The sequence below is a fragment of the Dama dama genome, chromosome 11 (assembly GCF_033118175.1).
Source record: "Dama dama isolate Ldn47 chromosome 11, ASM3311817v1, whole genome shotgun sequence".
NCBI classification, from domain to species: domain Eukaryota; kingdom Metazoa; phylum Chordata; class Mammalia; order Artiodactyla; family Cervidae; genus Dama; species Dama dama.
In genome coordinates, this window is record NC_083691.1 from 55,887,789 (window position 1) to 55,915,751 (window position 27,963).

The 27,963-nt window shown below is 41.1% G+C and overlaps 1 protein-coding gene and 1 non-coding gene across 3 annotated transcripts; both read left to right on the forward strand.

Moving 5' to 3' along the window:
• The first annotated feature begins 126 nt into the window (after window positions 1-126).
• Window positions 127-27,963, forward strand: PTCD3 (pentatricopeptide repeat domain 3). 2 transcript variants are annotated; one of them, XM_061155271.1, is made up of 24 exons: window positions 128-266; window positions 1,888-1,940; window positions 2,050-2,086; window positions 5,678-5,723; window positions 8,952-9,020; window positions 9,510-9,614; window positions 10,965-11,088; window positions 12,894-13,009; window positions 13,543-13,616; window positions 15,239-15,326; window positions 16,000-16,060; window positions 16,539-16,624; window positions 17,715-17,859; window positions 18,518-18,568; window positions 20,335-20,424; window positions 20,718-20,746; window positions 21,600-21,706; window positions 22,820-22,898; window positions 22,997-23,087; window positions 23,934-24,019; window positions 24,551-24,699; window positions 26,394-26,435; window positions 26,902-27,060; window positions 27,349-27,963. In XM_061155271.1, exons 1-24 carry the CDS (start codon window positions 163-165, stop codon window positions 27,419-27,421), a joined length of 2,064 nt encoding a protein of 687 aa, XP_061011254.1. In that variant the 5' UTR covers window positions 128-162; the 3' UTR covers window positions 27,422-27,963. The 2 variants fall into 2 exon arrangements, with proteins under 2 accessions (XP_061011255.1, XP_061011254.1); XM_061155272.1 differs by lacking the exons at window positions 24,551-24,699; window positions 26,394-26,435; window positions 26,902-27,060; window positions 27,349-27,963 and adding an exon at window positions 24,328-24,508 and having other exon boundaries at window positions 127-266.
• Window positions 25,856-25,991, forward strand: LOC133065737 (small nucleolar RNA SNORD94). The gene has a single exon (XR_009694994.1). It is a non-coding gene; the product is annotated as a small nucleolar RNA SNORD94 (small nucleolar RNA).

Below are 27,963 nucleotides of genomic sequence, written 5' to 3' on the forward strand. Positions count from 1 at the left end.
TGAAGCAAAGTCTTTCAAACCATGAGCTTGTAACCTATTTTATGATTGATTTCTTCTTGTTCCGTCTCAGCCAATTAGCCGAGCTATTCCCCGCCCACCTGCCACCTCCCGCCTTAAGGTGGAGGGCGTGCTTTCCCAGCATACTATGCGAAGACGCTAAATATGGCGTCCGTGGCGTCCGCAAGGTGGCTGAGGGTCAGCTGTGGGCTTTGCGTACCGCTGACGGCTCGGCGGGCAGGTCCCTGTGGACGGACCCCTAGTAGCAGGTAAGAGGAGCTTGGAGAACCCGTGAGAAAGAACCGGGATTACCTTGGCTCTTTGTACCCCTTTTCCCCCTTAGTGCTGGGAAACTAGCTCCGGTGGAGCGGAATGCGCGCGCTCGTGGCCGCGCGACCCGGCAAGCCAGCACGCGGTGCGGTGCGGCACGCTTTTGAGCAAGGGCTCCAAACTCACTTTTTTGGGGTGGAGATTTCTTACTTGGCTGGTCTACGCCGGAGTTTAAACTTTTGGGAAGATTAGGATTCTTCTGTTGGGGATCCTGCATTCTAATAAGTATGGCTATTAATCACCCGTTCCACGTATTTTTTAAAAAAGGAAAACCTTATCCGCCCTTACTCGTTTTCTCCCACACGGGAGGAACGGGGGAAAATCAGGTTTTCCCAAATTAAAGGCAGTTTACGAGTTCCCTTGTTTGTTTTGGGGATGTTTGACGGAAGAAATTTTCCAAGTGTTCTTAAAAACAGGAAAGCCCAAAAGATGTGAACACAATCTGAATGAAATCGCTGTGATTGTTAAAACTTGGCACGTGTATCATTTGTGTGTCTCCCCCCCCCCCCCCCCCCCCCCAATACAAGCAATGGCGTTGTGGAAGTATGAAAGCCAGTAATTGCTTGTGAAAGTTGGAATAACCTAATTTTAGATTGGATGTTTGCATTTCCTTTGCGAGGTGATAGTAGACAAATTCCTTATGTGTAGACTGGAGCTAGTAGCAGCCATGGAAAAACAGTGAGGAATAAGTGAGTTGTGTAATTTACAGTATACATTTTATATTAAGGCCTTCCCTCAACTCGGCTCACAAAAGAGAAAACGCTCCACCAGATAGTGCAGAGCGGGGTTGATTTAAGAGGACACTGGAGACCAGAACCAGTAAAGGAAGTAGTTTTCTATCTTAATCACATCTTGACAGTTTTCTGAAGGGTATCAGTGCTGTTTAGGAGGAAAATACTTACAAGATAGTATATGTGATCTATGTGGTATGTTGACTTTATTTTTTTAACGTGATAACATTTTAAAACTCATTCAGGGGTCAGTGGTTCTATATTTTGGGTTAAAAAAAGAGTAACAGTTCCAAGTTTATATTAGGATACAGGTATTTGGTACATTCCTGAGTGTTGAAGGAAGTGGAATGAAAAACCATGGTGATGTTAGTTTCATAATTTGCTTTAAATGGCTTTGTCTTTTATTATCATTAGATCATTATGATCATTAGATCATCATCCATGTATAATCAGGAGCCCATTGAATCATTTCTTTTAGCCCCAGTGTTTTAGGTCTTCAGAGTTGAAAGTCCTTCATATTTCAGGTCAGCTGTTAAAATGTTCAAGTACTACTAAATTTTTCTTTTTTTTCCTATGATTTTATTTAATGAGACTGCCTGATTTTAAAAATTGTTGGCCCTATTATATCTGTATTTTGTACTTATTTTGAAATGGTTTTGAACTTGCCATTGAGACCATGTCTTCTCAGCATACCTTGACATGAATTATCCAATCAGTTTGATCCATGGTAATTGGAAAATTTTGGCTCAGTTGCACATAGTTGGGGGTGAGCTGGAAAGTTCATTAATGAGTATTAGCTTTAGAGCTTTTATTTATTTATTTATTACAGATTTTATTCTGGAAGTGCAGCTGTCCCAAAGGTTGAAGGAGCTGATATAGCAGGTATATAAAAATGTATTGAAATAACTCCATTTTTATGTTAATACATTATACTTCTTTATAGTAGTAGTATTGGAAACTGATTTGCTTTTGTTTTATTTTTTGAATTAAGGGACTGAAGAAGTAGTCATTCCAAAAAAGAAAACTTGGTGAGTATTCAGCGTTCATTCAAAACATGGTTTAAGTGCTTATGAGAAACGTTGTTAGCTAAGAAGCCAGTGACAGGAATAGCAATTGGAGGTAGAGAGTAGTGAGTGAATGGGGAGTGAGATTTACTTACGAGTTAAAAGACCTATCTGAACTAAGTTTGGGTTAATATTTACGTAGTGATGGTCAGTCATGAGTATCATTATTAGAATAATTTCTGTTTTTCTTTCTTAAGGAGGTTTCACATTGTTAGGAGACCCAAAAAAGAATTATCTTTATGGTCTTTAGTAGGTAAATGGTGTAGACTGCAAAATTTAGCTTTTTTAACCCACTTGATAGATCCTGGAACAAATTGCCTTATACATAGTCAACATTTGTTGAATACATAAGAATTAAAACTTAGAAAAATTCATATAGTAATGATATTACTGAATGCACTGAAAGATCCTTCAAAAAACTAGGTCTTTTTTGAGTATGACTTGAAGATTCAGACTCATTTAAAAAAAAGAAAAAGCTCTCTTAAATTAATGATCATTGCCAAAAGGGGAGTGGGATAAATTGAACATGCAAAAAGGAGATAAAATTACCACCAATCACTGTATTCAAAGGCAAGTTACTTAATCTGTCTTTGCCATAGTAGAATGTGGGTAGTATACTACCTGCCTCAGAGGATTACATGAGCATTTCAACAGTTACTGCCACATAATCAGATCTCAGTAGATGGCAGCTATTATTTTAAAGTTCTGCCGTATAACCTTTTATATATAAGTTGTATGTGGACATTTAGTTTAGTAGTGATTTGTTAGACGTACTGTTCTGTACTCTGATTTTAATTCTGAATGATTACATAGTATTTTATTGTATGGATATATTCAGATTCATTTTTACCTTCCCTAGTGGCTCAGTGGTAAAGAATCTGCCTGCCAATGCAGGAGATGTGGGTTCAATCCCTAGGTCGGGAAGATCCCCTCGAGAAGGAAATGGCAACCCACTCCAGTATTCTTGCCTGGGAAATCCCATAGACAGAGGAGCCTGGTGGTCTACAGTCCACGGGGTAGCAAAGAGTCTGATATGACCCAGTGACTAAAACTCGGGCCAGAGAATCAGAGCCAAGATCAGAATAGGAATATACATAAGCTTGAATGAGGCATTTCTTGAAGGGCATTCCTGTCCAGCGCGCTTTACCAACTCATTGTGCCTCTTTCCCTTCTGACAAAGGTCCCACGGGGAATACAAGAGAGGAAGTGTATTGAGGGTGTGTTCAGATGGCCTACAGTCTAGTTAGAGTGCATATTTTATACTTTATTGCGTCCCTGGTGGCTCAACTGGTAAAAAATCCACCTGCAGTGCAGGAGACCTGGGTTCGATCTCTGGATTGAGAAGATCCCCTGGAGATGGGGAAGGCTACCCACTCCAGTATTCTGGCCTGGAGAATTCCAACCTAAAGAGTCAGACACAACTGAGTGACTTTGACTTTTCTTTATTGAAAACACTGTTTAACTGTACCTTAAAATGGGTCAGATGATTTTATTGGCATCAGAATCACCTGGGAATTTTGTTTAAAATACATGTTCCTGCAGGTAATTCTTCTGTATAAGCCCCACAAATCTGGGAAACAGTAAGTCAGGGTGGGGTGTGATCATGACCTAACTGGTGGTGGGAGACCATGCAGGCCAGCCTCTAAAAAATGCTCTTAGAATAGGAGAAATAGGGTAGTTGATATAGAGCCTTGGTTAACAGATTGAGGCCTGTTTATTTATAGCCCATTAAGTAAAGGTTTAAAAGAAGACTTATTTCATAACACAAATTTCGGTGTCAATTAAATTTTTTTTTTTCTTGTTTAGAACACAACCTCAGTCACTTAATAACTTACTATCTGTGGCTACTTTTATGCTCCAAAGGCAGAGCTGAGTAGTTGTAACAGAATCCTTATGGCCCATAAAACCCAAAATATTTACTGTCTGTCTCCTTAGAGACAAAGTGATTGATAGAGGATCTCTAATAGAGAGCCTCTGCTTTCCAGGCTCAGGAATTTGTGCTTTTAGATCGAAAAGAAACTATAAAGACTGTAAGTTAAAAAAAAAAAAAAAGACTGTAAGTTCCTCTTGCCGTATTTGAAAGATGAAGCATCTTTTAAGGCTATGAGTTCCCAGATCACAAGTGTTGTAGAAGAGGGTTATTCTGAGTTTTCACATACAACTGTGACAAGATAGAGTATTTTGAGCATGTTAATCAGTATTGTGTAGTTACTTTAGGGAGGGCATGGAGCCCAATTGTGATCAGTGCACAGGTGACTGGACTCATTAAAGAAATGGATGTTAAAGTTTACCACATTGGCAAGAAGAGGTGGAAAATGGATACTCAAATACATTTGTTGATAGAGCAGTCAACTGGAACAACACACTGGAGAGAAATTTGGCAGAACCACATTTTAAAATGTGAAATACCTAATTGGTTAGCCATTCTGGAGGAACACTTGCAAATATACCCAAAGAGACATGGATGAGAGTGCTCTTTACAACTTGGGAATAACACAGTGAAATGGCCCCAATGCCCACAGTAAGGAGATGATTAAAAAATGGTTATCATACAATATAACATTTAAAGAAATTAATTAGATTTGCACATAGTAACATGGGTAATGCAAACTTACGGAACACATACCCAGAATGATGACATGCTTTTTTTGTTTTTTATGGTGGTGTGTGTGCAAAAGTACCCTCTAAAGTTCTGGAAATATAAACACTAAACCTACAGTAGAGTGGGGGCAGGGGGTCACAAAATAACATCAGATAGAATAGTCTAGTTTTTTTTTAATTTATTTTTTAATTGAAGGATAATTGCCTTACAGAATTTGGTTGTTTTCTGCCAATTTTTTTTTTCAGTATAATGTACTCATTGAGATTATTTTTAAAATAACCCTTTAAGAAACTGGTGACTGATTTGAATGTTCTTAGTGTTTTCACTTGGATTTGTTGAGTATGTTATGAAGATTACTCACTTGATAAGACTTAAATATGCTAATGAAAGAGGGAATACTGAGAAAAGAATGTCTTTCTCTTGCTAAAATTACATTAACTGCTATTTTAGAAAATCCAATAGATATTGTATACATCAGGGAATTAGTCTTGACATGTAAAGTTTTGTAGATGTTTTCTCTTTTTTTCATGTGTCTATTCCCATATATAGCTGAATTGGGAGTCACCAATTTAGATAATAAAGGCAGGAATATTACAGAAAGCTGCAGTAAGAATGCAGAGGAAAATGGATAGGACGTAAGATTCAGGGTAAGAAAGTTTTATGAGGTGAAGGTGGAAATTGCTAGTCCGGGGTAACAGTTTTATGGAGACCAGGCCAGAGAGGATAGCAAACCATAGTAGGAACATGTACTCACCACCTTTGGTCAAAAGAATTGAACAGTTTTCTTATTTTCTAACTTACTATTCTAGTGACATTATTCTAGAGATCAGAACTGGCTTTACTTGGGACGTGATCGTTGATAATGGCCAGTCCATTCTGAGAGTAGAGTCACTTGTTCACGTTGTGAGTGTGAGAAGCCCTGATGAGGGTTAACTTGTGATTCTCATTCTTAGGGATAAAGTGGCTGTTCTTCAAGCACTTGCATCCACGGTGCACAGGGTAAGTAGGAATTTCAGGTTTTTGTATCTAATTCAGCTAATAATAAACTTAATGTTCATACCTCTTCTTTATTCACAATTTAACTGTTGTGGATCTAGAGAGTTTCATAGCACCATCTAGTCCAGACTCTTCATGAGACAAAGGAGAAATCTAAAGCTTTTAGTATATTAAAACCTTGACTTGGTGCCATGGTTTTTTCCCTCCATATTCTTTGTTTTTATATTATGCCAGTGATTTTTAACCTCCTGAAGAGCTTGTTGAAATGCATGTTCCTAGGGAATGGTTGGGTGTGATACTCTAATGCAAGTGACTTGTAGAACCACTTTGAGAACAGTGTACCCACCATACTGAAAGAAATTCAGTGATTAAGAATCTGGGTCTTGAGGACAAATACTGTGTTTCATCTTTATCACAAAGCTACCTTTTCTTTTGATACATCAGGGAATTAGTTTTGACATGTAAAATTGCCTACATGTTTTCTTTTTTTTTTTAATGGCTTATATTATGAATGTTATATCAAATTTACTTTAGAAAAATACAGCTGGTTTATAATCTGTTTCCTTATCTGTAAAATGGGTGTTTACTTAGAGCACCAAACATTGAGGTTTCAGGTGAGAAATAAGTTAGTACACGTGAAAGGGCTTAGGACATCACCTGGCACAAAGGACATGCTTAGTAAATGCTGGCTGTTTTATTATGCTCCAGCTATCCGATTTATTTGTGAATAAATTCCTCCCTTCACAATTCAAGAGTAGGGTCTGTAGTCTTGATAGATAAACTGAAACCATAGTATATGCCTCAGAAATAGAACTTTCAAGTTCTCTCTTTTTTTAACCACAATATCTATGTGGATTCTCACCCTCCTTGAGGCGGTTGTCACAGATTTCCAGAACTGTTTTTCGATTGTAGGTGTTAAACTTGTGGGCCAAATACATCTTGGAAGTTTCTGAGATTGTTTTTAAAATACTGTATCTCCATACTAGCAAGATACTTAGATTTTCAGCTCACATATCCATAAATAGGCACTTGAAATGTAAACTCGGGAAATAGACCCTAGAGATTGTTGTCAGTTTTTCAGTGAGATTGACCCAAGGCGCATTTAAGTCAAAGAAGTTGTGGAATTATGTGCACACTTGTCTGATTTGGGCTTGGGCTCATAAAATCCAGGGGACAGTTATTCATTCATTCAGGAACCACACATTCTACCCTTAATGGTGCTTAACCAGGTCATCCAAGCCACCATCATCTCTTACTATGTTGGATTAATTACAGCAGCCTCTGTTCTCTTGACTTCCTCCACACGTTAAGCAGCCATAGCGACCCTGCTAAAATGTTGACTGACATCACTTTTCTACTCAGAACTCAAATGACTTCTCATTTGTTATAAATTTCTGCCTTTATCTCTCTACGTCTTTTCCTTGGGGTCTTCCCGGACCACACCATATAGAATTGCATGTTTATTTTCTCTGACAGTTTGTCCTCCCTCCCTTCCTTTTCCATAGGAGTTATATCCTTTAAATTTACTATATGTTTTATTTGCTTTGTTTTCTGGAGATTTTATTCCCCAATAGGTTTTGAGTTCTGTGGAGGATAGGATTCTGTTGTCTCCCTGGCACGTATGAGGTGCTCAGTAAATACTGAATGAGTGAATAAGGCAGGCACTAAGCCAGTGGTGGCTGGGGAAAGGGACGGTGGAATAGGTAGAGGATTTAAGGAACTGGAGTCCGCCACAACTGATGACAGCTTGGTTGAATGGAAGTAACGGGAGAGGGCCTTTGATTGGGGTTGCAGAGTGCCTGGTATCCTTCACTGAAATGGAGACGATAAGAGGGGAAGTGGCTCTGTCAGAGAAGTACAGTCGGGGGTAGATTTGGTGTGAGGCATCTGAGCTACAGGGCCAGAGTCGAGGAGTAGTTTCTCAGAAACCATTAACGGCTTGGAAATCACTGAGGGGGGATAATGTGGGGAACAAATAAGAATAAATAAGTGAGAGAGGTCCAGCATTTGACCCAAAACTAGAGGCCCAAACAGGTATTTGGTAAAGATGGTGGACAGGACAGAACCAGGCAGCGGTTGGGAATCATGGAGTAATGGTCCACGGAAGCCATCCTAGAACTGCTTCCTCTGAGTTGTCCTTCATACCCGTCACATCTTGGTAGAGGGTGGATGCATGCGTGCTAAGTTGTTTCAGTCGTGTCCAACTCTGATCATATGGACTGTAGCTTACTAGGCTCCTCTGTCCATAGAATTTCCCAGGCAAGAACACTGCTATACCCTCCTCCAAGGGATCTTCTCAACCCAGGGATCAAACCTGTGTCTCTTACTTCTCCTGCATTGGCAGGTGGGTTCTTTACCACTGTCGCCACCTGTGAAGCCCAGAGATCACCTGTGAACCAGATGAAGTGAGCCTCAGAGGAATGTAAAGGGAATACAGGATTTGAAAGTGGTATCAGGAAGTGAGGGCCCCAAAAAGTACTGCTTCCAGGCCCTAGGTCAGATCATCACTCTGTTAAGAACCACAGGGACACTCTCCCCCAGAGAGTCCAGGTGAATACTTCAGGGTGCAGGGTGGCAAGGGGACTGTCAGAAGAGATTTGGGATGTAGGTTGAGTTTTTTCTGTGAAACAAAGTTGCCAGAAGGCGCAGAGAAGGGGGCTGTGAGGGAGAGAGGAGGAATAGAGGAAGTAATTCGGGGAGAGGAGGGAATAGAGGAAGTAATTTGGGGGCCCTTCTAAGAGAGACTGCGGGTGCCAAAGAGTTAATGTTGTTCAGGGTTCTACCTGAAAGAACTTAAAGAAGTTTGGAACTTTGGGAAACAGGACATGGGAGACACTGCTGCTGTTCCCACTTCCTGAGAGGGCCCTGTAAATAGTATCCTTCATTTGAAGGCGCCTCTTGAGTGGTTAGTGCCATGTGTCGAAGGGACACCCTAGTTCAGGAAACTGGTGCCCAGGCTGGTTGATTCAGAGGCTCTTGACTTTGCATTTAAAACAGTGATTTCCCTGCTGATAGAAGCCCCTAGTTAAAACCAGTCATGGGGATTTGAGCCATTGTTTTCTTTAAATTGTGCATAGCTATAACCAAGTCTCCCAGAGCCTAGGGTACAGCATAGTATTAGTGTCTACCAACATACATATTTCTGCTTCTGTGATACATGCATAGTTAAAACTTCCACAAGGTCCTCTTAATAAAAACCTAGCTAAAGAGACTTGTTTGTCTTCTCCACAGGATACCACAGCTGCACCTTATGCATTTCAGGATGATCCTTACCTCATACCGACATCCTCTGTGGAATCTGTGAGTATTTTTATGTAACTCAGCTAGTATCATGTTTTACCTTGTTGGTTTGTGTGACAGGACTTACACATAGGGCTTATTTTACTTGTAGACACCTTTGAAAAGTTCATAGAGGCTGATGGATAAATTGGTAGATTTTCTGATTCTTTTACTACTTTTATCAAAGAGTTTTAGAGATTGGCTATGGAGAAGGTATTTGGGTTGGATTTTTAGTACTTAGAGATCTTTCCCACTATAGAGCAGTTCACTTAATTTAAATGTGTTGTTTTTACACACCTCAAGCTGTATGTAGGATCCAACCTGATATTATGTCACATTCAGCAGAGGTGGATAAATAATAATTAGGTAGTTTAACTTCTAATTGGAATTCTTTGTATTACAGTGTTCTTTGGGCAGGCGGGGGAGGGCAGAATAATTCTTGCTGAGGGTGTAACTTTGATCTAAATTATATTTAATACCAATTTACATCTAAATCTTTTTCTTTTATAGCATTCATTTTTGTTGGCAAAGAAGTCTGGAGAGAATGCAGCAAAATTTATTATTAATTCATATCCCAAATATTTTCAGAAAGACATAGCTGAGCCTCATATACCGGTAAGGAGAGGTAATTGCAATTTTTAGATAATACTATGTAAATATAAACTAAGCTGTCACAGCTAACGTTTAAGTAGCCATTTGAATGTCTATAGTATTTGGGTGAAAAGTCTTTTAATGTTTATGGTTACCATTGCTCACAGCACTAACCTTTATTATCATTTTTAAAACTACATGTATTTGCGCTTTATTTTATTTTCTTCATTTGGCTTCTGCAACACCAGGCTCTCAGATCTTCACCTCTGGCTTCCTTTTCTGGTTCCCTTAGTTGGTTTTCCATCCACTCCTCAAACCTTGGTGTCTTTTTCTCAGGATTCCATACTTGGTCACTCTCTTTTTTTTCTGACTAGAATCTTCCTGCTTCAATAACTCTTGTACTCCATTTGGCATTCTTGCATGTTGGCCTCGATGTCTCTCCTTGGGAGTCCAGACGCGTGTTTTGCAGCGCGCTCTGTTCTGTAGTCGTGAGGAGTGAGTGCGGCGCGCCCGCTGGGTGCTTGGCACTGTGCCTCGTGTGTCACACAGTGGGCAGCCAGCCGAACGTGGGCCCTGTCTCTGAGTTAAGTAGCGGAAATAGTAACTCAGACTCACCGTGTCTAAAACTGCTTCCTCTCACATCTCCCTGCTTTCTAAGCACACATACCCAGCCACCCAGACACCTCTTGTGCTTCTCAGGCAGCAGGTCTTGGGGACAAATTAGGACGTCAGTGTGATTGTGTCCATAAAGACACTGAAATCCTGAACTAAGACAGTGACGCAGTGGAATGACCATTTGTTGGGCCTGCCCTCTCCGTTGTACTTTTCTGACTAGTAGTTACTCTTCTGTGTTTAGTTCATTTCTGCTTGAAGCTTTCCCTGGGTCCCTAAGTATTTGAGTAATTTGGTGAGTGAGGTAAAATCAACATACCTTGGTAATACTGAATGTTTACAGTAAAAGAAGTTATCAGGGGTGGAAGGTTTCCATCCTTACAAACTAGGTATACTGGGGAATCTTCAACCAGGATTGAGAGGAAAGTAGGAAGGATGGTTAATTTAGCAAGGGGAAAATAGTAAGTTAAGCTTGAAATTGGGGAATTTAGTTCAATATAGGATTCTTCAAATACAGACTAAACATTTGTAATTAGGAGCTTTTAAATTTTCTGCCCCTATTTAGGAGATCTCTAAGTAATCTTATTTTGGTGATTGGAGAGGTAAAGTTAGATTACCTAAAGAGGCATTCATGTTAAAATGATAGGTAGTATCTAATACATGAAGCATGAATATTATGGTATGTTAATCAAAATCTTGTCTTATTCTGTTGTGCTTTCCCATTGACCTGTTTCCACTAACTTTAACCATCTTATTTTCTAGTGTTTAATGCCTGAGTACTTTGAACCTCAGATTGAAGAAATAAGTGAGGCTGCTCTGCAGGAACGAATCAAGCTCAAAAAAGTCAAAGCTTCTGTGGACATATTTGATCAGCTTTTGCAAGCAGGTGACTAAGTTCATTTGAAGTCCCCACGTTCATGTGAGGCTGCCCTGGGAACACGGGCATGGCAGTAGGCCACGGTTGTGCACGTGATCTAGATAGTTGTGAGTACGAGTTACAAGTGCTATGCTACTTCCTCTGCTTGGTAGCTGTGTTTATATTTTTTATAGTTCAAGAAGTCCGGTTTCAAGTTCTGCTTTAGTGTCATTCTTAAATTGTGGGTAGGATAGAGTTGTCCTTGCTGGTGTGTTGTCCTCTTGTGCAGGTAGAGAAATCTTACAGCCATTCTTTCTTAGCTTCTGTTTTTAACATCAGGTTTGTTTGTGCTGTATTCACGTTTCTTATATTCTTTAAGTGTGTTTGAGAGGCATAAAACAGACTAGAAAGAAATACTTAAAAAGGAAAGAGCGCTAAGCTGCAGGATCAGAAGCTTGGGTAGGTTCTGGCACTGATTAGCACTGTAGCCTTGAAAAACTCAACTCCTTTAATCCTTCTGTCTCTCAGATCCTGTGGCTATATGAATTTGATGTGGATGAACCTCCAGGGGTATAGGTGGCAGGGCTTGTAAGCTACCATGAGATGAGAATATACCTATGGCAGCATGGAAGGCAGCAGCATTGCTTAAGTTCTGGAATCTGGAGTGCCGGTCAGTGGTTTAGGATAAAAATCAGCCAGACATACAAGAGATAGAAACTGGACTGAATCACTCAATATAGTCTTGAATATGTCAAGAAACATTTGCAGAAAACTTTAAGAATTTTGGTGTGTAACCTGTTAAAGCATCAGGTATACAAATGAATTGCTAATGCAGATTGTCATTTAGGGAGGCTTTTCCCTCTGCTTGTTGAATATGATAAACATCATTATATTAAGACTTGTCTTCCTCTGCTTTACACACTGTGTGGTGTAGGTGCATGCAGCTGTTAAGTGAACCTTACTACAGACAGGGTCAGAGCTATAACACTCAACTCATTCAGAGCATTGGAATGAGTTGACATACTAGGAGAGGAAATACAGAAAAGTTTACTATCAAGGCCCTAATAAGTGCCAAGCACTTTGCAGGCATTTAATTCTATAACACCTTATGAGTTGGTGTGCTGGTAGTCATTTGTAAAGGAAGCTGACTGACTTCAAGTAATCTTCAGGGTCACACAGCTCTGAGATACTATGAGGCAATCAAGTTACACTTCATCACCTGTTTCCTCTCCACTCTGCCATTTTGTCTTTTTTAGGCTTTTAAGTTTCCTGATGGGCATTTGTATTATCAGTATATTTTCTTAAGAAAAATGCAGTTACTTTTCTTTTTAAAGCACTAAGTTATATTTCATACTTCTTCCTGTTCCCTTTTCTCCTTCTTGATAAGTGTCAAGATGGGAACATAATGTTCGGAACAGTCATTTTTAAAGGCTACTATCTCTAGGCATGTATTTCAGCGAGGGCCTAGATCCAAGCGAAAGAGTTCGATTGCATTTGTGGAGATGGAACTGGGCCCTGGGGGACTACATGGCAATCATTTCCAGAGCATTCAGTTCAGAGATGATAGGTAGAACTATGAGAGAGTTTCTCTGGGGGTATGAGTACATAGAATAAATGAACCCAGGGTCAAACTTGGCTCTTGTATTTTATCTCTTCTATCAAACAGCACTGTTAGGGATTGTGTGCTTTCTGCATCACTCCAGATGTTTAAGTTGATGTGGAGGGCCACACCTCATAGGAAGGGTGAAGACTTTTAATCCGGTAGGCTTTAGTTCTTTGATGTTTCAACGTTTCCCCCCCCCCGACCCCCAACCCTTTTTTTTCCCCACCCACAGGAACCACTGTATCTCTGGAAACAACTAACAGTCTCTTGGATTTGTTGTGTTACTATGGTAACCAAGAACCCTCCACTAATTATAATTTCCAACAACAGGAACAATCAGAAGAGTTGGTAATGATTTTTTTAAGTTTCTTTTGGTAGTAATTGTTTCTCATTCCAAGGCGAGTTCTTATGCCTTAGGGTAGAGATTTGTGCTGAGGTGTGATGTAGCACAGTATGTAGCCTGGACAAAAGGTGATGTGGAGGAAGAGATGTATTTTAACAATTGTTTTACCCTGGTTCCCTCCTTAAATGTATTTTGACCTTAGCTGCCACATGCAGAAACCAGTGACCAGAAATGTTTGGACGGGCCCCTTTGTTGTTGTTCCTTAAAGTGACAATATGTTGTGCATGGGACAGAGGGGAAAACCCGTGGCCCAGCCCTCTTGAAAATTCACGCATATGTAGGCAGAGAGAAATGAGCATACTCTAGAAATTAATATTTCTTAATAAACACTGGGTCTTCTTTTTACCTTCTGCCGAATCTTTATTTCCTTTGCTTTTCCGAAATTTCCTCTGCCTTACTGGTTTTGAGTAGTATAACTCGGAGAATGCTTTCTGTTGTCGTATTCTGTTTTATATCTGTTGGTGATTGCTCATTTCAGGAAGAGGCCGCCGAAGAGGGAGATAACGTGAAGTCTAAGAAGGCAGCTGGTCATCAGCTTAGAGTTACTTGGAGGTATGTTACAGTATAATTAGAACTTTTATGGATCCGTAGGGTTGTGGAATGTTCTCCATCACCCCCTGAAGAGGATACAACCCTGTAGTACTCTAAAATGCAATTTGTTCTTTGTGTGCAATGTAAATGTCACAGTTGGTTTTCATATGTGTTTGGAGCATTTTTTGTTAGATCTTTACCTCCAACCAGCTAGAGGTACAGGACTGGTGTTGATTTCTCTTCCCCCCTTCCCCGCCTAACTCCATGTAACCATCATGGTATGGTTCTTTTGGTAGTTTTGTTAGTGGTCCTACCTTGCACTCAGTTCAGTTCAGTTGCTCAGTCGTGTCCGACTCTCTGCAACCCCATGAATCGCAGCACGCCAGGCCTCCCTGTCCATCACCAACTCCTGGAGTTTACTCAAACCCATGTCCATCGAGTCAGTGATGCCATCCAACCATCTCATCCTCTGTCATCCCCTTCTCCTCCTGCCCCCAGTCCATCCCAACATCAGGGTCTTTTCCAATGAGTCAACTCTTCGCATGAGGTGGCCAAAGTACTGGAGTTTCAGCTTCAGCATCAGTCCTTCCAATGAACACCCAGGACTGATCTCCTTTAGGATGGACTGGTTGGATCTCCTTGCAGTCCAAGGGACTCTCAAGAGTCTTCTCCAACACCATAGTTCAAAAGCATCAATTTTTTGGCGCTCAGCTTTCTTCACAGTCCAACTCTCACATCCATACATGACCACTGGAAAAACAATAGCCTTGACCAGGCGGACCTTTGTTGGCAAAGTAATGTCGACCTTGCACTATATACCTCTAATTCTAAAAAGGTTCAGAATTTTAAAAATTATGTTAGAATACATGCATGCTAGAGTGTACTTCTAAATTAAGACTGCTGGCTAACAAACAAGTATTCACTACTGAACAAAAGATAAATATCATTTATGTAATGATTCAGAATTCAAATTAACTGAGTAAAACTATTTAAAAGAAAGGTATTTAATAAGGGTATCTGGAAAAGGAAAACTACTGTTGATAATATCAAAATGAATAGAATGAAAAATTAAACTTCCTTCAGTAGATACTAATAATTTCTTATAGTGGTTAAGAGCAGGGACTTGTGAGTACCATTTTGGCCCAAATCCAGGCTCTATTTTCTAAGATGTGTTGGTAACAGAGAAAATGAAGGTACAGCATGATTTGTACAACAGAGCACATTGACTGACTGACTGAAAGAGCCAGATTATATAAGCTAGAATAGAACAAAGGCTTGCAGGACACCACATGTCTGTGGTTGCCTCTGGTTAATTATATCCAGTTGAAAGAGGGTGGAGGAGCTTCACTGTGTACCCTGCTGTGCAGTTTGCTTTTTGTTTACAATGCTGAGTATATATTATACCTTTCAAGTCCTGCTTCTGCCACTTAACCAGTAAATTTTTGGACAACTTAAACTTAAGGTCTTTGAGCCTCAGTTTTTCCCATTTTTAAAATGATAGTAACCAGATCTCCCTCTCTGGGTGGGAAGAATTCCTTGAAATTATATGCAGAAAATGCTTAGAACATTGCAAATACTCCATGTGGTAGCCGTTACTGGTTTTATCTGTTTCTGCTGGTTCACATTTACTCTCTTGTGTCTAGAGCCAAAAACCATGCTGAGAGAATCTTTGCTCTGATGCCTGAGAAAAATGCACATTCTTACTGCACAATGATTCGAGGAATGGTGAAGGTAACATTTGTTCTGGATAGTTTTATGTTTTTGTCTTTAATTTCTACTGAATCGGGGTTTCTCAGCCTCAGAACCCTTCACATCTGGGCCACATAGTTTGTTGTCATCGGGGGTTTCCAGAGCTTTGAAGGATGTTTGGGAACTGCCTCTACCCACTTCATGTCAGTGATTCATCCTCCCATCCCCCAGTTGTCACAGTGTAATTCTCAGAGTTGTTTTTTTCATTAAAATAAGATAAACTTATTGAAAAAAATTATTAGGAAAGTTTTTAAAAATTGAAATCACTGGGTTGAGGTAACAGGAATAGAAATTGTATTATACCACACTGCTCGTGTAAAAAGGAAAAACACTATCCATTCTGGTCTATCCTTTTACTGCTGAGAACAGTAGATATGCAAATATTTATTAAAGACAACTTTTATGGTGTTTAATTTTCTTTTTGTTTTTTTCATTTATTTTTCTTAGTTGGAAGCTAATCACTTTACAATATTGTAGTGGGTTTTGTCATACATTGACATGAATCAGCCATGGATTTACATGTATTCCCCATCCCGATCCCCCCTCCCACCTCCCTATCTATCCGATCCCTCTGGGTCTTCCCAGTGCACCAGGCCCGAGCACTTGTCTCATGTATCCAATATGGTGTTTAATTTTCATCCTTTCCCTCTTCCAGCACCGAGCTCATACACAGGCATTAAGCTTATACACTGAACTATTAAACAACAGACTCCGTGGTGAGTTGTGTTTGGAGAATTCCCCTCTGTCCTTCCTTTCCTTCTCTTGTGTGAGTGTGTGTGCGTGCTCAGTCATGTCCCAGCTCTGCGACCCCATGGACTGTAGCTTGCCAGGCTCCTCTGTCAATGGGATTTCCCAGGCAAGAATACTGAAATTGGTTGCCATTTCCATCTCCAGGGGATCTTCCCAACCCAGGGATTGAACCCGCATCTCCTGCATTGGCTGGTGAATTCTTTACCTCTGCATCATCTCTGCATTCTTACCTCTGCACCATTATATCAGCAGTCTATAAAATCACAGGATTTTACCTTAATGATTTGCTCATTCTTAATCTTTCCCTGTGATGTTGGTGATTGAAGCGAGAGCCCAGAGCCAGAGAAAAGAATGGTTTTCTACTTTTGTGGGCTCATGTGCATGACCACTTGGCCTTTAATCACCAACCCCAAATTTTGTTAAAGTAGTTTTCTTCTTTTGTAGCTGATGTGCACACCTTCAATTCATTGATTGAAGCAACAGCATTGGTGGTGAAGGAGAAATTTGAAGAAAAGTGGAATAATATATTGGTAAGGAGGAACCCTCACTTCGGCTGCTAATAGGCCAAAATATCCTTTGCTAGGAGTCCTGAAATGCAGGAGATGGGAGTTCGATCCCTGGGTCGGGAAGATCTCCTGGAGAAGAAAATGGCAACCCACTCTAGTGTTCGTGGCTGGGAAATGCTATGAACAGGGGAGTCTGGTGGGCTACAATCCATGGGGTTGCAAGAGTTGTACATGACTTACCTGCTACACCACCACCACCCACCATCCTTTGCTAGGAGTACATGGGATGGAGAGAGCATTCACTGAGCATCTTTGTGGTGGTCACTACTGGGCACTCCACTTGTGGTGACCAGTTCACGCCCTTCTAGCAACCCTTAGTTTGAGTAGCTGTATCTGACATGTGGCCCAGGCATACAGCTAGAATCCAGGAAGACCAGTTTGCTATATTATATTCATTTATTTCCTTATAATCGTATTGTTTTTTTTTCCCCATTAAAATAAGACATGTATTGAAGAAAACTACTAGGAAAGTTTTTAAAAATTGAAATCACAGGAACAAAGTAACAGAAATAGAAACCACACTGTACCATTCATTGTTGTCCAGTCACTCAGTTGTGTCTAACTCGTTGCAGCCTCATGTATGTAGCCCACCATTCTCCTCTGTCCATGGGATTCTCCAGGCCAGAATACTAGAGTGGGTTGCCATTTCCTTCTCCAGGGAATCTTCCCGACCCAGGGATCAAACGCACATGTCCTACATTGGCAGCTGGGTTCTTTACCACTGAGCCACCAGGGAAGTGCATACCATACCATACTGCTCATGTAAAAAGGAAAAAACCAGCCTGTTCTAGTCTCTTCTTTTGTTTCAATCTTAGACTCCCCAGGCAGCTAAAGACAGTTGGACACCGACATCACGTGGGGATTAGAGTGACAGTTGTAAAGGCCTTGTTCTCTCAGGGGCACTAGATAATTCTTAAATGGGGGGCTTATTTATTAATCTGCTTTAAACACAGGCAGAGAGCCCAATTCTTTTAGTGTGTTCTGTTAGTTTATTGGACAAATTACCCACCAGGCATTAAAAAAAAAATAATACTCTTGCTTTTGATTCAACCAGGACCTACTGAAACAAATGGTTGCACAGAACGTGAAGCCCAATCTACAGACTTTTAACACTATTCTCAAATGTCTCCGAAGATTTTATGCATTTGGAAAATTGCCAGCCTTACAGACCTTCCGGGAAATGAAAGCCGTCGGGATAGGTGAGGGTGTGTCCTCATGTCCCTCTCTGAAGGCAGTGCTGACCTGAGGTCCAGGCAATCAAAAGAGAGATTAAACTTTCCTGTGCTGTTTACATAATATGGTAGGAATTTCCTTTCCACCATTAAGCACACTTTTTAATTATGTATATTTAGTATAATGGGAGCTCTATCATCCTTTTGCTGTTTATAGCAAATTACACTCTTAGGATTTTAGATACTTTTTAATGGATTTCTTGATTCTAGGGAGAATTGTTCACTTATAGTTGGCTGGTTTTAAAATCTCGTGGCATTTTCTGGCATAATTAAGTATTTGAACCCAATTATGTGCTAGTATGTTGTGTGTTTTTCAGTATTTATGTTATTGAATCAGTTCACTTCAGTAGCCTTTAGTGTTCTTAAATGAAACTCACAGAATATTGACTGTAATGTTTTAGTAATAGGTGTCTGGACTTTCTAAGAGGAATTTGATCTCTATGACACCTTTCCACCTTTAGAGTAATCATATCAGCTGGGAAATGTCTTTGTTCAGAAGAACAGAATGCATCTTCTACTTAAGTAACACCATTAATGTTTTTATTCACTATACCTCAGTAAGCTGTATTTCGTATAGTTGTGTTTCACTTTTTTTTTCTTTTTTCTATGTACCTGGTAATATAAGAACCCTCGCTTGCAACATACCATTATATTATTCAGCTGTTTTATCAACATGGTATGTATGTCATTATGTTATTTATGTAGAGATTAGGCTAACTTCACTGCTAATAAATTAAGATTGGATAGTTCACATAATAGCATTGTCTACAGCCTGAGCAAAAAGTTACTCTTGAGGGTAGTGTCCTCTTTTTGTGATGTAAAACTTAAGTCAGAGTGGAGGAAGACCATTAAATGTACTAACAGGGGCAGTGTATGGTTTTGGCCAGAAGGTACTTGAGTTTGGGATTCCTTTTGCCCTGCAAAACTGTGCTGTCTAATACAGTAGCCACTTAGCCACACATGGCTATTTAACTAAATTCCTTCCTAGCATTAGTGCTCAGTAGCCACTTGTGACTGCTGACTGCATCGTCAGTGAGGCAATTATAGAACATTTCCATCTTCGCAGGAAGCTGTTGGATAGTGCTGCTCCACAGTAAACCTTAACATTATTTTGAAGCCTCATGGGAGGACTTCAAGGCTCCATTTGTTACCTAATTTTAGGTCAGCTGTGCTCTGTTGAATGGATTTTGGAGCAAGGCACACCTGAGTTGAAATTTTATCTCTACCATTTACCAGATGTGTGGGAAGGGACTGGATATCTTACCTGAGTGATGCCGTCACAATGTAATGATGAAATGGATTATGTATAGTGTCCTGTTCGTGCTTGGAAGGCATGTAGTAAGCACTCACAGTCTGTAGGTTCTTAGTCATTTGCCCCAACCTGAGAAACAACCCTGGGTTTAAAAATGGCAGTTCCAGTCTTTCTCTCCTGTAATGGGCTTTTTGTGTGAAAACAATAGAAAACCTTTATTTTGGAAGGGTAGTTTTGCAAAATTCACAATCTCACACATAGGGAAGTAGGAGCAGTTAATATATATGCTGCCAAAGCGAGCACAGTAGGAGCAGTTAAATTACTTTATCTTGAAAACAGGTGAACTGTTTCCACAGTAATTTTGTCATCTAAAATTTTACTAAACTTCGGTGGTATTGTACTATAACTAAGTAATTCTCACCCTAAAGCCTATTCCATTGCAACATCACACATCACCTTGGCTAACTAAAGTCCCTGGTGCTTGTGCTTCCTAAGTAACACCCAGGGTCACAGGGGTAGGAGTGTCAGTGTGACTTAGGGATATAAATTGACTGTCTGTAATAATTGCTAGGAATTTACCTAAAGGAAAAAGCCTAAAATAATGAAGAGATGATACATATAAAATAGGTTATTAGGATAGTAGAATAATTAGAACTGTAACAAATGTAAACATCCTTGAAGAACTTCACAAGTACATCTATGCTGTCACTGAAACTATATTATCACTTGCAGGTGGATAGGTGGGGAAGGGAATATGGATAAATAATGTGAAACGTTTAATTGGAAATGTCATCGATGGATTTTAATTCTATAGTTTTCTGTTTCTTGGCTCTCATCCTGGTTGTATTTAAAAGGAGCACAAATGTTTATTAGCAGAAAACATGTTTCTTTTTTAAGTATGCAGGCTTGGTGAAGGTGTCCGTCTGTCTCCCATTTCAGTTCAGGTCCGCCTTGTGTGGAGACTAAGAAGGAGGGGCCGAGTCTGTTGGGAGCACTGTAACTGACCCAGGCCTTGGGGAGAACTGCATTCAGCAGAGGGTGCACTCATTCCTCTCGCGGGGCTGTGCCTGGCCAGCTCCATGGCTTGGGTGGAGGAATGAGGAAGGCGGCCTTAGGGCTAGTTCTGCCTACCCCATGGTTGTGCAGGAAGTGGGCTCCTCAGAAAACCCCATTGCCTTTTTTTTCTGCAGAAAGCCCTTCAAAAGGATCATCCCTCATCATCTATGATATCATGGATGAAATAATGGGAAAGAAGTTTTCTCCACAGGACCCTGATGACGGTACGTGCAGAAATTGCTGGCGTAAGACAGACAGCCTCTTTCCCTGACTGCTGGGTTATAGAGCCTTATGATGAGGATGAGGTTTGATTTAGTTTAGTCATCTTTGGGTGATTATTCTGAGAAAGCAGAGTGTCAGTGGCTTGTGCTGTATGTTGCTTCTCCTTGTGTTTTCATTTTTTAGGTTTGTCCTACACCTTACCAGTTTCGTTGACAGGATTTTTAATTAATGTTACTGACCTGAAAACATACTTTATGCATAGTAACCAAGGCTCTTCTGAACTTTGATTTTTCAGATATGTTTTTTCAGTCAGCCATGAGGGTTGTAAGTACCATTTCTTGCTTAAAACTTTTTTTTTCCCCCTCTTTTATCCATTTCCTAAATTCATCATTGGTGGTTGGGAGGACTCTCCCTGATTCTTTCACTTCCCAACTCTTAACTTGTTTTCATGTCATTAGTCTTAATTTTTTATTCCTCTAAAATCTCTACAAAATCACAGCATTCCTACCCTGTGTTGATTGTGTTTGTTGTCTTTTTCATACCTTTCTTCAGATAAGGTTTCAGAGTATTTTATATTTGCCTGTTGCTAACTTATTAGATTGATGGTTATGTCTAATTTTGTTTTTTCAGCTTATCATGCTAATCATAGGAAAAATTTTCAAGCAGTTTCAGAATGAATTTAGCAGTCTTATTCCCTGAGGATAATTGCTTTACAACTTAGTGTGTATCTTTCCATGTTCTTTCCTCTGGGTATTCAGACATGCATGTCCACACTCACTTCCATGGTATCTTGTTTGTTGATGGCAGTATAGTATTTCATAGAAGGGAATGACTTCTCGTTGGGTGGGTTTTGGAGTTATTTCATGGGGATTTTTGCCAGTATGGTGATGCTAGAGATAGCACTTCATCTGTCTTGTGCATGGTATCCCAAGTGTTTTTGTCTAATACTAAATACAGGTGTAATTACTAGATGATCATTATTTTGTTTTAAATATCACTGAACTTGGTGATTTGATCCCCACCCCTAATTTCTTATAATTCATTTGCTGTCAATCAGTAATACATTAAATCAGTATTCGTGTTTCCCCAGGTATCTACCTTTTTGCTTTATGTAATGAGCCACCTTTGGCTGATAAGGATCACTGAGTGATGGTTATTACTACTTTTACATTTTCAGTGCTCTTCTCTCAGAGATCTAGAGCTTGCTTACCAGGTCCATGGCCTTTTAAACACTGGAGACAACCGGAAATTCATTGGCCCTGATCCTCGGCGTAATTTTTATTAGTAAGTGTATTGGAAATGTATCCCTTGCATTAACGGAGCACCTGTATGCAGCCAGTAGTCAGTTCTGCAGGTGGGAGACTTGGCAGCCTTATTTTAGATAGCGTGATCCTGACTTAACAATACGAGTTAGTTGAAAACTTGGAAGGTTCAGTGGTAAAACTGATTTGTCAACACTTGGTAGATTCAAACAGTGATAAAACTGATTTGTCAGACTGAGGTGTCCACTGTGTATCTTTTAAGCTACTTGTAACTTTAAATCCATGTATCTTTTCCTTATGCTGTTCTATGCTTATTTGCTCAGTCCTGTCAGACTCTTTGTGACCCCATGGACTGTAGCCTACAGGGCTCCTCTCCATGAGGGTTCTCCAGGCCAAATACTGGAATGGGTTGCCATGCCCTCCTCCAGGGGATCTGGTTTTCCAACCCAGGATTGAACCAGGTCTTCTGCATTGCAGGTGGATTCTTTACCCTCTGAGCCACCAGGGAAGTCCAAGAATACTGGAGTAGGTAGCCTAACCCTTCTCAAGGGAATGTTCCCAATCCAGGAGTCGAAATGGGGTTTCCTGCATTGCAGGCGGAATCTTTACCAGCTGAGCTACTCAGGAACCCACACCCTCCTATTTTATATTTTCAAATTCATAGCAGGGTGAATCCCTGAAGTTTTCATCTTAGCCTCTTTTGTTTTTAAAGATGTTAGAGCCCAAGGAGACTTCTTACATGGGTTTGCTTTTAGGCAGATAAAAACAAGAATGTAAGGAGGCAGCCTGTTGATAGGTGTTTGGTGGTTCTCTTCCATGTATTCAAATCCTCTCTTCACATTGAACACTTGTTGAATAGTATCCTCACTCCTCTCCACCATGAGCTGAGAGTGTATAGACCAGTTGAAGATACCAGTGACCAGTTGAAGATAAGAAAGTGTTAAACTGGAAAGTCCAGAAAGCACAGTTAGCAGCATCTCCTGGGTCATACATTGACCTGTGTCACTTGAAATTGTAACTTATAAATTGTCTTTAAATTCTGTGTAATATGTCATTATATGACTGTGCTGTAATGTAATCATTCCCCTACTAGGTAGGGATTTCAGATTAAACGTGTTTTCTTTCTCCATCACAGTTCCAAGTTCTTTAGTTTGCTTTGTCTAATGGAACAAATTGATGTCACCTTGAAGTGGTATAAGGACCTGATACCTTCGGTAAGATGATTCATGACTTAACATTTATCATGGTAGATGTTTGTGGGTGTCTTTGCTGAGTAATACTTTAAAAATGTATTTGTATTTTTTTTAACCAGGTCTTCTTTCCCCATTCCCAAACGTTAATAGATCTTCTCCAAGCATTAGACGTAGCCAATCGGCTAGAAATGATTCCTCAGATCTGGAAAGGTCAGTTTCAGTTTGTGTGTCCCAACCCATCTTACTCTGTTGTCTTAGGTTTTGATTCACAAGTGTGTTAATGTGGTTAGGGCAGAAAGCTTCCATTTTTTCACTAAATTAAACTCTGTAGTTGAAGTCACCTTTAGGGTGACTTGCTCGTGTTTCATATTGGATTGCATGACTTCAGTTGGTTCCTTTTTGACCAGAAAAGGCTGGGTTTTGTGCACTTGTGTTAGTTACATGGGTCACCCAAAATCTCAACCTGAAAAGCCTGTGCCATTCATTCCTCTGGACTGTGATGCATCTCTGTGTTTCAGTAGCTAACAGTGATATTGGTGATAGTATGGTTTCTGAGGAACAGCCATGACTGGGTTTGTGTGTGTGTGGTTTATGCATGTAAACTGACTGCAGAAGATGCTGTAGCTCATCCTCTATGTGACTGTGATCGTAAAACGCGTTCCTGTTTGCCTCAAGTTGACATGAGACACTGAGACCATAGCCCTGCTGTCGTGCCTTACAGGACTGCTCTGATGATAATGTACGAGGACCACTGACGATTCCCATGTGCTGTAAAACCATGGGGAGCGGGGGTCTGCTTGAGTGTGGCCCGCATGCTGTTAGCAATTGCCCGGGAGCCAGTTACTGGCGCTGGCTTTCACTACTCTCTTGTCCTTTTCCTACCGTGAATCATGCTGGTTTCTAGAACCCTGAAATATATGTCAGCAATGAATTTTCTTATTTTCTTCTCCCTTCCTCCGCCCCAGTAGGGATGACTGCCGACAGTGGACAAAGGTCAAAGAATGTTGGTTTTACATGATGGTGATCACTTCTCACCCTGTTCCTTTTTGTTTCAAGATAGTAAAGAATATGGGCATACTTATCGCAGTGACCTAAAAGAAGAGATTCTGATGCTCATGGCAAGGGATCAGCACCCACCAGAGGTAGGCTTGTTTTGCTCTCATTGTTAGATATACACTAGCCAGCGTATCCTCTAATACTGAGGACCTGGGGAGGGCAGTTCCCATGGTTTCATTTCTGTGGAGAATTCTGCTATCTAAACCCAGATTTAAATCTACGCATCTGACTTCCCTGGCAGTCCAGTGGTTAAGACTCCACACTTCCATAACAGGGGGCCCAAGTTAAGATATTGGATGTGTGTGGTGTGCCTGAAAACATAAAAAAGACACATCTCAACATAACCAATTAGAATACCTTTCCTTCCTTTTTCTTTCCTTTTTTATCTTTAAAGAGAAAACCCATGGTTGGATTTGAAATACATGGCTAAACAATCACATCAAGGTCGGGTGCTTTGCCTTTTTTTGTTGTTGTTAATATGTATTACTATGTGCTGTACATGCGATGTGTTCAAATGGTAAAATACAGTGTCAGAAATTTTAATGGTCCTGGGGAGTCTCCTGTTCTTAAATTGACATAAAACAAGTGAGGCAGTTCTGACTCTCGGGGCCTCTCAGCTGCAGGCGGCATTTGCTGACTGTGCTGCAGACATCAAATCGACTTACGAAAGCCAGGATGCCAGACAGACTGCCCCAGAGTGGCCGGCCAGTTCTCTGAACTACATAGCCATCCTCTTCTTAAGGGCTGGGAGAACCCAGGAAGCCTGGTGAGTACATGAAACAGCACACGTGTCACTGGAAGCATCTCTAATATGTCTGTGATGTGTGGTTTCTCAGGAGATGGTCGAGTTTCTACATAATGAGTTGTTTTTTTGGTTTTGTTTTTTTAAATTTTGGCTATGCTGGGTCTTCATTGCTGCACCCGCTTTTCTCTAGTTGCAGAAAGTGGGGCTCCTCTCGTGGTGCGCAGACTTCTCACTGCAGTGGCTTCTCGTCGCGGAGTGTGGGCTCTCGGGCTTCAGTAGTTGTGGCTTCTGGGCTCTAGAGCACAAGTTCAGTAGTTGTGATGCTCGGCATGTGGAATCTTCCCAAGACCAGGGATTGAACCCATGTCTCCTGCATTGGCAGGCAGATTCTTTACCACTGAGCCACCAGGGAAGCCCTGTAATCAGTTTTCTATGGGAACGTCCAAATACTAACTAAAAAGCAAACTTGGGAAAGAAGAATCAGTGTGCATGTTTAAGAGAGGATGTGGTTCAGTGGGCCTTTATTTTCTTTTTTATTTTCATTTTCTGTATCTCTGTTCACCTAAATAGAACACAATGACCAGAGAATCTTAATTTTGAGAGTGTTTTGGGCATTGGTATCTCATTTATGGATGGTTTCCCACACCCACAGCCCCAGCTTAAAATGTGGGCTGTGTACTGGGACTTGAGGAAAGTGGCATTTACCAGTAACAACTAAACCTAGCCTTGACTAGAACCCATCTTTGGTTTGTGCCACTGTATTCTGCTTCTGTGTGTTCATGTTGGCGCTTCGTTCTCATACTCATTTCTAGTGTTTAATTGTGAATGGAGACCTTATGCATATTTTTCCAAAAGCAGAGAAGTCAACAAAGGAGTACTTGGTTGGGGTGGTCATAGTTGTGTGGTTCCACTATGTGTTATTTTGTATGTAAATGTTAGTTCTGGGGGCCAGTGAGGGGATAGCTGTGTATGGTTGTTCCCAGGAGAGGACCTTATTTTGAACATATGACTGTCAGTCCAAGGTGTGGGTGTTCACTCTCTCTAGGAAAAGCTGGTGGAGGCTTTGCTGCCTCAACTGGTCTTGACTGGTGGTTAATCACACAGCCCGCTGCACAGTGCTGACCTGTGATGCTTGGAGTCGTTGACTCGGGCAGGTTGACACGTTCTTGTTGTGAATCAGGCTGTGATGATTGGCGCAGGGGTACGGACCTCAGCTGATGATGGGAGCTGAGTGTATGTGCTTCTCCTTCATCCTGCATGTGGCAGGATGCTGGTGAGCACCTACATGAGACTTGTGCCTTAATCTGAGCCTGCTCTTCATAACATCAGTTTAAGACACACTGGACTCACACACTGGATCACGAAAGACAGAAGAGATTGTACATTATTTGCCAGCCTCCTTTCCCACTGCCCACATGATACAGTCCCCGGAGGGTGGACCCCAGCAATTCTCAACGCTCATAACAAAGCACATTTGCCTGGGCAGTGTGTAATGTTCACACATGAAGTTGGAGAAAAGGGTTGAGGCACCTGGAGTGATTCTCATGTAGACATGGGGCTGGGAGCTGGTAGAGCTTACAGACGTACGTCTTTAGGAGCTTCCGCTGTAGGTGGAAGGACACTTGGTGTCTGCATCCGGGAGAATAGCTCTGGTCACTCTATTTCCATCTGTTCTGTTACTATTCCTAATCTCTTTCCTATCTCATCTTGAACAGGAAAATGCTGGGGCTTTTCAGGAAACATAATAAGATCCCCAGGTAAGTTCAAGTTAACCGGCCTGCGTGCATACATCCTAGATTAGCCATGTGGGTTTCACTCTTACGGGGTGGGGGGTGGTGTGGAATTTTCTCCTGTACCTCAGTGGTAGCAGTTGGGCACTTTTCTGTTAGGCAAGCAAATGGACAGTTACTCCCACCATCTAAGGCATCCTGAGGCAAGTGCAGTTTTCTTAGTGTGTGCTCAGTGATCACAGCATGTTGTTAATACACTGTGGATAGATCCACATGAAGGCATGCTGAATCATGTTGACGATGGTAAATTTGATGCTGAAGATGTTGAGGATGAAGGCATGTTGAATTAACAGTATTCATTATCTCATTAGCCCTTTAAAGTTAAACTTCATGTAACTCTCTCCAAAGCTACTGATCTTTGTAAGATACTAGATTCTGTATGTAAATCTGTGAGGGGTGTAGTTGGCAGATGTTGACGTTTTGCCTTTTACAGGAATGAGTTGCTGAATGAGTTTATGGATAGTGCCAAAGCATCCAGCAGCCCTGCCCAGGCCATTGAGGTCGTTAACCTGGCAAATTCCTTCAGCTTGCCTGTTTGTGAGGGTCTCACCCAGAGGTTAATTGCTGACTTCAGCCTCAGCCAAGAACAGAAGTAAGTGGGCTCTTGGGCTTTGTGTCATCACCTTGAAGAAAAGTTAAGAGAGATGGAGCAGACCATCTATCTGCCCATTCACATGTCTGTAGCTTTCTACCCCTAAATTCCCTTTCTTTGCAGAAAGTCAGGATGTGTTGGCTTAGTGATCTTTTTTGTCATACGAGTCAGGGAGGCCTATATGTTGACCTAATGGATCTTGTCCTCTGTTGCTATAGTGGAGCTGTAGAGACCCCCAGCCCCCAAGCCTGCATTTCAGTGTGACCCTCCTGTTTATTTTTCTTACAGGGAAGCCCTGGGAGACCTCACCACAATGACCAGTGACAGTGACAGTGATAGCGATATCAGCGAAGGCAAATAAGAAGTGGGTGAATCAGGAGCAGCTGTGACCAAGCACAGCTGTGATTACACCAGACACCTGAGATGTTGGTATCTGAAGAAAACAGGGTACAGATTTGGTGAAGCTTGAAATACAGTTGATACACACTGGCTTATTTAGGTTAGATTCCTAGGCTAAGCCTCCGTGTGAGGGTTACCATGTGAGCAGAAGCGCCACTGTCCTCATTTCTTTGGACACTTGGTAAGGGATGCGTCTCATCTGAGCTCCGCATACCTGCCCCAGGCCTCGTCAGCTGATGTCAGTGCCGTGTGCCCTCCCTTGCTGTGGACTGTACCCTTTGTTGGCTGATGCTGTGACAGTGGCACTTCCCCCAATTCAGAGAAAGGGTCTACAGGAAGTGTTTGTGCAGTTTCATCACACTAATACTGGGTCAGTAGTATCCCAAGTTCAGGGATGTTTGTACATGGAACATGGTGCATCTGAGAACTGAACAATTACAGGACTTTAGGCTGCACAGCTGGGAAGAGGAAGGCTGTAAATAAATATTGTAACTGAGGTATGTA